Source organism: Carlito syrichta, unplaced genomic scaffold (assembly GCF_000164805.1).
Source record: "Carlito syrichta isolate Samal-C Ts95f unplaced genomic scaffold, Tarsius_syrichta-2.0.1 Scaffold233958, whole genome shotgun sequence".
In the NCBI taxonomy this organism is placed as follows: domain Eukaryota; kingdom Metazoa; phylum Chordata; class Mammalia; order Primates; family Tarsiidae; genus Carlito; species Carlito syrichta.
Window position 1 is genome coordinate 500,808 of NW_007178054.1, and position 8,882 is coordinate 509,689.

At 38.1% G+C, this 8,882-nt stretch overlaps 1 protein-coding gene across 2 annotated transcripts in view; it reads left to right on the top strand.

Moving 5' to 3' along the window:
• The first annotated feature begins 918 nt into the window (after positions 1–918).
• Positions 919–8,882, top strand: part of SCYL3 (SCY1 like pseudokinase 3) — a 36,538-nt gene continuing 28,574 nt past the window's right edge. For both annotated transcript variants that reach the window (XM_008051785.1, XM_008051786.2), the window contains exon 1: positions 919–1,134. In XM_008051785.1, the coding sequence (XP_008049976.1) occupies positions 970–1,134 (165 nt within the window). In that variant the 5' untranslated portion in view covers positions 919–969. The remainder of the gene's footprint in view (positions 1,135–8,882) is intronic.

The following is an 8,882-nucleotide window of genomic DNA, read 5'->3' on the forward strand; positions in this document are numbered from 1 at the left end:
ATATATGCATGTATTTCTTTTTAAAGCATCTTTGTTGCAGTGTAACTGATATAGAATAAACTGGACATAAAGTGTACAGTTTTGTAAGTTTTAAAATTGCCATCATCATAATCATCATCATCATCAAGATAATGAATCTGTCCATCCTCTCAGTCCCCTTGGTTACACTTTCCCCTCCTCTGGTCCTTGTAACTGGACCCCATCACCAAGAAACCACTGAACTATTTTCTGTCATAGAGTAGTTTGCATTTTCTAGAATTTTGTGTATGTATGGCATTTTTCTTTTAGTTTTTGAGATTATACAGTTTTGCAGTTTCTACTTTTTACTTGGCATAACTTTGAAGAGTAGTGAAATTGCACTTTTTCTTATGTTTATTGTTGTTTGTATTTCTTTAATGAGTTGTCTTTTGTTTTTCACTATTTTACTGGTGTTTTAGTGTTTTTCTTGGCTTGTATGAGCTCTTCATTTGTTGATATGTTTTCATCATTGTTACAGATCTTCCCCAATTGTATTGCTTTCCTTTATAGTTTTAAGTTATTTTAGACATACAGAAGTTTTATTGTGTCTACATAATCAAGTTTTCAACATTTTTCTTTGTGAGGCAAGACATGTGAGCAGGTTAGGAAGTATAAATTACTTTATTCTATTTTTGATGGCCTTTCCACTCTGAAAGTTTGGATGTGGTGGAGTTTGGGGAGGGACAGTATTGCATGTGACTATACTAACAATGCATTTTCTCTTGAGTTGTTAATTGACAAACATTGCTGGTAACTTGCTGAGCATTTGCCGTTTTTGTTGTCAAACATGCTAGTAATGAGGGTTGCAGAAACTAGTAGGTTTGAGTAGCTGTGCCTGGGTTTCTCTTGCTGGTGTTGCAGATAGAGATTTAAGTTTGCACTTGTTTTCTGTTTTCTTTTAGATCGCTTAGCTTGGAGGAGGTGCTGCAGTACTGCCTCACTGCATAAGGGATGGGATCGGAGAACAGCGCTTTAAAGAGCTACTCCCTGAAAGAACCAGCATTTACCTTACCCTCTGGGCTTGCTGTCTATCCTGCTGTACTGCAAGATGGCAAATTTGCTTCCGTTTTTGTGTATAAGAGAGAAAATGAAGACAAGGTTAATAAAGCTGCCAAGGTACCATAATAGGTGATGACTTCATAGTTAGTACTTTGTACTGTTTTGTTTTCTATTAAAAAACATAAAATGAATAGAGGTCAAAAAGGTAAGGCCATAAGAACTACTGTTTTTTTGGTTTTGACTCAGAGTCTCAGTCGCCCAGGTTGGAGTGCAGTGGCATGCTCACAGCCACTGTAACCTTGACCTGCTGGGCTCAGGCGATCCTTCACCTCAGCCTCCCTAGTAGCTGGAGCTGTAGGTGTGCACCACCAAGCCCGGCTAAGTTTTTGATTTATTGTAAAGATGAGGTCTTGCCAAGTTGCCCCGGTTGGTCTCGAACCCCTGGGCTCAGGCAATCCTCTCGCTTCCACCTCCCAAAGTGCTGAGATTACAGGCGTGAGTCACTGCACCTGGCCTAGAACTAGTATTTTTTTCATTCATGTCCTTTAAAAACATAGTTGTTCTTTATGGCACCTGTCTTCAACTTGCATGACATGGTCGGGTATCATGGCTGTAGCCAAAGTGTCTTAAAACTCAGTGTAATGACATGTATCATCAAAGTTTTTCATTTTTTAAATGAGAGTTAAGGAAACAGTTTTACATGGCTAATATAAGACAAGTTAATCTAGCTTAGCAAAAATGCTGTTCAATATTGCCAGCATTTTAATTAGTGTGTTGATGATGGGCTTAGAAAGGAAGTATTTTAGGAACTTGACTATTTTTTTCTTTTCCTGAGTCGTCCTGATGCCCCAGAGAGAATGTTGGACTAGAATGCTGGACTGCGTGCGCCACAGAAGTCTTGAATTCAGGCTCTTGTTCTTGTTGCAGGACCTTAGGTCATGATCTCTGGGAGGTTTCCTCCATAGGAAAAGGTTTCTCTTGCTCACACCTATAACTGCTCCTTCCTGCAGAGGGTACCAGCATATAGCATGCTGTCTGGTGCACTGTCAGGGGACCTTGACCTTTTATTTAAAAAGATTATCTTATGGAATGTAATTCAGTAAAACAACCCAAGTGTTTTTTTTGAATTAGAGAAATGAAAGCATTAGTTATTTCTTTGGCTAGCTAGCTAGCACTTTGGATATTCAGCCATTCAGATGGATCATCTTCTAAAAAGGAAAATTTAGTTGTATTAGTTAATTCTTCAGTGTTTGCTTTGGTTGAATTTGATATGTTAATTTTGTTAAAATTATGATCTATATTATTACCTTGAGTCCCTTTGTAATATTAGCAGGTATGGGACATTGATATCTATTTCATGGGCTCTTTAAATAATTTTTACTTTGAAAAATAATTGTAAAGGGTTTTATTAATTATACAATTTTGGTATTGTATTGGTCACGCCAGTTAATTATTTGATGGTATATGGTATATCTTTTTTTTCTTTTTTCTTTTTTTTGAGTTGGAGTCTCACTCTCTTGCCCAGACTGGAGTATAGTGGCATGATCACAAGTCATCACAACCTTGACCTCCTGGGCTCAGGTGATCCTTTTGCCTCAGCCTTCTGAGTAGCTGGGACTATGGGCACCAGCTACTGACACCACACCCAGCTAATTTTTTTTTACTTTCTGTAGAGAATAGGCCTCACTGTGTTGCCCAGGCTGGTCTCAAACTCCTGGGCTCAAGTAGTCCTCCTGCCTTGGCCTCCCATAGTGCTGTGATTATAGGTGTGATCTACCGCACCCAGCTGATGTTGTGTTTTTGATTATGCATAGTTATAAGACGGTTCCTAAGGAAAAAGACATATGTAACAATTCTGTCAAGATGCATTTTCTAGTCATGCATTGTGGTAAAAAGTGTATCTGGCTGGTTTATTACTAGATAATTTTGCTTTTTGGTAAAACCACATTTTTAATCTCTTTTCTCACTTCATTGTTAATTTCTTTTTTTTTTTTTTGAGTTGGAGTCTCACTCTGTTGCCCAGACTGGAGTGCAGTGGCCACTCCCAGCCACCGCAGCCTCGACCTGCTGGGCTCCGGCAATCCTTCCGCCTCAGCCTTCCAAGTAGCCGGAATTACAGGCATGCGCTACCATGCCCGGCTGATTTTTTTCATTTATTGTAGAGATGAGGTCTTGCTGCCCAGGCAGGTCTTGAACCCACGGGCTCAGGCAATCCACTCACCTCAGCCTCCCAAAGGTGCGATTACAGGCTGAGCCACTGAGCCCGGCTCATTGTTAATTTCTTATTGCGATTTTACTAAAGACAAAATCCCTTGCTTTACTGTCTTATTCTCACATACCTCCTGTTATTTGCATCTTATAAAATTGTGCATATTGTTTTTTATAATAACTTAGTAACTATTGTTAGTGAGGTACTAGAGATTTATAATCTTAGATTTTTGTGGGGTTTTTTTTTTTGAGGCTATAAGATTTTTTTTTTAATTATATTACCCTTTATGGCTCATGTACCAAGAAAGCTAAATAACCCAGATCATCAAGTTTTTTTTTCTTCGGATTATAAAATATAGTTTATTTAAAAGGTAAATTAGAGAGAGAGAAAGAGGAGATTCACCTCCCCAAGGTAGGGGAGGGGGCCAAAGCTTAAGAAAACATGACCATCATCAAGTTTTTAAAGGGGAAAAAAAAAAAAAAAACACAAAGATCCACTCACGGTGTTTGAGGATTTCTGAGCTGTAGGAATTGCGAAGCTTGAGGAAGAATTTTTTTCCCCCTTAGTATCCAGAGGAAACCTTTTAAGCCATGACTGAGTATTTGAAAATAGATAGTCCTTGTCTCCTCTTCAACTGTGTTGTGGCTTTGAATCTACAAGCTGGAATCTGGGAGATTTGAAATGGCAACAAAGTGATAAAGGGTTTAGGTTCTCAGAATGTTTCTGATCATCTCAAAAACTAGGTCATAGGACTTAGAAATGTAGGACTTATTTGATGCCTTAGATTTTAGGAATTTGATATCCTAGGTATACGAAATACTGAAACAATGTAGTTAACTTGCCTAACTTTCTCTAGAGTTTGGATTCCTGATCTTACCTTTGATAGTTTTAATGACCATTTCAAGCGGATATATAGTGTTTCTTTGGCAGATATTGTATAATGACTATACTCGTCCTGTACTGTTAAAAGTAAAGGGTAACCATCACAGTATTCTGTGAGGCCCATGAGAATAAAATGAAATACAGGTATAAGCTCTGGCCACAAAACAAGAGAAATACTAGATCCATCAGTCTATCTCATTTTATCTTGAATTCATCAGCGGTAATTATTGGTATAATGTGTTCACTGGTGATTATGACTCATCTCTAACTACTAGTCTTTAAGTAATAGTAAATCCTAAGTCAGAATTTTGTTACTATAGTTTACTGTAAACTAAGGGCTTATTCGGAGTTCATGGTAAGCTTACAAAAATGATTCCTGTCAGGAATCATATGGGATTCTAGGAATAGTATAAAGATTCTATATGGTGTTCTGTTTCGTATTCAGGGAGGCATTATGGTCTTCTTCATGGTAGATTCAGGCTGTTTTGTGAAAGGGTTGGTGAGCATAGTTGAGAACCCACATTATGTGGCAAGATAAAGAAATGGAAGAGATGACTGCTGTGCTCAAAGGAGCCTCCAGCATATATGTATACATGTATATTTTGTACTTTATATTATATATGTATGTATAAGGTACTTATGTGATGTTTTTACTGTTAAGATGTGTGAACAAAAAACTTTGGTAATCACTTCTAGATAATGAAAATAAAGCTTGAAAAATGTTTAAATATTTTAAGGGGATTAAATAATAAATAAAAAGTAAGAAGCCAAGATAAACAAAGTTAAAATGTTTTGTAAATGTATTTTACATGCATTGATGATATACGGCAGGGGTGGGTGATCTTAGGCCTGGGATAAGCTAGAATGGATTTTACATTTTTAGAGGGCTATTAAATAGAAAGAAAAAAAAAAGGAGAGAATAGGCCGCAGAGACCATGTAGCCTTCAAAGGCAAATATTTACTGTCTGATCCTTCACAGGAAGTGTTTGCTAACTGCTGGTCTATGAGGTGCATGCATTAGGATAAGTTTAAAGTACTAATTCATGCAACATTGGTGGCTCAGTCTGTGATTTTAGTTTTGTGAATTGAAAAGAATATGTTTTGCAGTTGTTGGGTGTAGTGTTTTCTAAATTTAATTAGATCAAGATCGTTGACATTATCATGCTTCCTGTATTTTCATTATCTTTTGTGGAGAGGAGGATAGTTCTATTGAATGCTGAGAGAAAGACATTAATGACTCCAATTGTAGTTGTGGGATTGTCCATCTCTTCCCTTCACGTTGCCAGTTCTTGTTTCATGTGTATTCTGGCTCTGCTGTTATGCATATGCACATTTATGATTATGTCTTTTTAATAAGTTTTCTCTCTTTTTTTCTTAATTTTTTTATTTTAAAGATGTGGGGTACAAATCAGGTTAGGTATACAACTATTGATTGTGCAGGTACCCTTGTTGATGAGGTGTGCCCCTCCCTTTTCTGGCATTTTCCCTCAACTGTCAATCCCAACCCCCACCCGTTGGCAGTTTTCCACTACTGCCAATCCCTTTCTTATAGTATTATGATAATTGTTCAAGGTCTGCTTATGAGTGAAAACATATGGTACTCTGTTCTTTGTTTCTGTGATAGAGCACTAGTATGGTAGACTCTAAATCCATCCAAGTTGCTGCAAAGTCCGTATGTTTATCCTCCTTTATGGCTGCATAATATTCCATTGTGTATATATACCACATTTTTTTATCCAGTCCAGCTTTGATAGGCAACATGGTTGGTTCCATGTTTTTGCTATTGTGAATAGAGCTGCAACAAACATGCATGTACAGGTATTTTTATGGTAGAATGACTTTGAGCTCCTCCGGGTATATTCTCAATAGGGGGATTGCTGGGTCATATGGAAGATCAATTTCTAGTTTTTTCAGAAATCGCCACACTATCTTCCAAAGCATTTGCACTAGTTTTCATTCCCACCAGTGGTGTAGAAGTGTTCCTTTTTCTCTGCATCTTTGCCAGCTTCTGTTGTTTGTTTTATTAATGGTGGCCATTCTTACTGGGGTTAGATGGTGTCTCAATGTGGTTTTGATTTGCATTTCTCTGATGGTTAGTGAGGCTGAGCACTTTTTCATGTGTCTGTTGGCTGCCCGTATATCTTCTTTTGAGAAGTGTTTATTCATGTCTTTTTGCCCACTTTTTAATGGGGCTGTTTGTTTTTTTTCTTTCTGTGCATTTGATCTCCTTGTAGATCCTAGATGTGAGGCCTTTGTCACATACACAGTTTGGCAAATATTTTTTCCCACTCTGTCTCCCTGCTCTCTTGATGGTTTTTTTTTTGTGTTGCAGAAGCTTGTCAGTTTGATGAGGTCTCACTTTCTCTTATCTCTTATGGTACGGGCACTTGGGGTTTTGATCAGGAATTAGTTGCCAGTTCCAATTTCCATAAGGGTGTCTCCTGCATTTTCTGAGATTCTTATAGTTTAAGGTTTTATGTTTAGGTCTTTGATCCATTTAGAGTTGATTTTTGTGTATGGTGATAGGGGTTCTGTTTCAATCTTCTCCATGTGATCAGCCAGTTTTCCCCAGCACCATTTACTGAATAGGCTCTCCTTTCCCCAGTGGTTGTTGTTGGAGCTTTTTCAAAGATGAATTGGTTGAGAAATTGAGGCTTTGCTTCCGGAATCTCTATCCTGTTCCATTGGTCTGTATGCCTGTTCTTGTATCAATACCAGGCTGTTTTGATTATTGTAGCCTTATAGTAAAGTTTGAAGTCTGGAGATGTGATACCTCCTGCTTTGTTTCTTTTGCTAAGGATTGTTTTGGCTAGATGCAGAGAAAGCTTTTGATAAAATCCAGCATCCTTTCTTGATAAAAACCCTTAAACACCTAGGTATAGAAGGAACATACCTCAAAATAGTAAGTGCCATCTACGATAAACCTACAGCTAACATATTGCTAAATGGGCAGAAGCTGGAAACATTTCCCCTGAAAACTGGAACAAGACAAGGCTGCCCACTCTCACCCTCCTTGTTCAACATTGTGTTGGAAGTCCTAGCTAGGGCAATTAGAAGACAAGAGAAGGAAATCAGGGGTATCCAAATAGGAAAAGAGGAAGTTAAGTTATCCCTCTTTGCTGACAATATGATTCTATACCTCAAAAATCCAAGAGAATGTCAAAAACCTGCTTGCACTGATAAAGGACTTTGGCAGAGTCTCAGTGTTCAAAATAAATATACAAAAGAAAGTTGCATTCTTATACACCAACAACAAGCCTGCGGAGAACCAAATAAAAAGTACAATCACATTCACAATAGCCACACACACAAAAATGAAATAGCTCGGCATCTTCCTAACCAGAAAAGTGAAAGATCTTTACAATGAGAACTACAAAACACTACTCAAAGAAATCCAAGAAGACACAAACAGGTGGAAAAATATTCCATGCTCATGGATAGGAAGAACCAACATTGTTAAGATGGCCATCCTACTAAAGGCAATCTACAGATTCAACGCAATACCCATCTAATTACCAGCAGCATTCTTTCCGACCTGAAAATGACAATACAGAAATTCATATGGAAACATAAAAGTTTTCTCTCTTATTGTTTAAGAAATAACCCTTTTTATCTCTGGCAGTACTCTTTGTCTTGAAGTGTATTTTGTCTGATGGGAATATAGCCACTCCAGCCTTCTTATGCTGGCTGTTTTTATGGTATATCCTTTTTTATCAGTTTACTTTTATTCTGTCTTCCTTTTTCTAAAGTATATCTTACAGGCAGGATATATATGGGTCTCGCCTTTGTATCTGCCCTTAATTGGAGTGTTTTTTAGATCATTAACACTGAACGTAATTGTTAACATAATTGGATGCCATTATTTGTTTTCTATTTGTCTCTTTCTGGTTTTTGTTCTTCTGTTCCCCTTTTTCTTCTTTTGTGTTAATTTAATATTGTTTAGTATTCCATTTTAATGTATCTTGATATTTTGGCTACATTTCTTTATTTTTTCTTTAATGGTTGCACAAGGGATTTTAGAATACATTACTAGTCTTTAATTGTCTACTTTTTGCCAGGTGCAGTGTTTCATACCTATAATCCCAACACTGGGAAGCTGAGGCAGGAGGACTGCTTGAGGTCAGGAGTTTAGAACTATCCTGGGCAACATAGTGAGACTCCCATCTCTCCAAAAAAAAATATTTATTTTATTATTTTAGATTCAGGGGTACACGTGAATATTTGTTATATAAGGTATATTGCATGAAGGTAAGGTTTGGACTTCTGTTCACTACCTCCCCTGTCAGTGGTGGGCTTGATACCTGATAGGTATCTGATGCATCTCTTTATTCCCTCTTCCTCCCTCCCCTCTTTAGCAGTACCCAGTGTCTGTTATTCCTATCCATGTGCCCAGAGTTTAGTACCTACTTATGAGTGAGACCATGTGATATTCAGTTTTCTGGTTCTGTGGCAATTCGCTAAGAATGATGGTCTCCAGCTGCATCCATGTTGCTGCAAAGGGCATGATTTCACTATTATTTATGGCTGCGCAGTATTCCATAGTGTATATGTCCCACATTTTCTAGTCCACCATTGATGGGCACCTGGTTGGTTTCACGTTTTTGCTGCTGTGAAAGTTCTGTGGTAGCCGGGCTCGGTGGCTCAGCCTGTAATTCCGCGCCTTTGGGAGGCTGAGGTGAGTGGATTGCCTGAGCCCGCGGCTTCGAGACCCGCCTGGGCAGCGAGACCTCATCTCTACAATAAATAAAAAATCAGCCGGGCGTGGTAGCGTGCG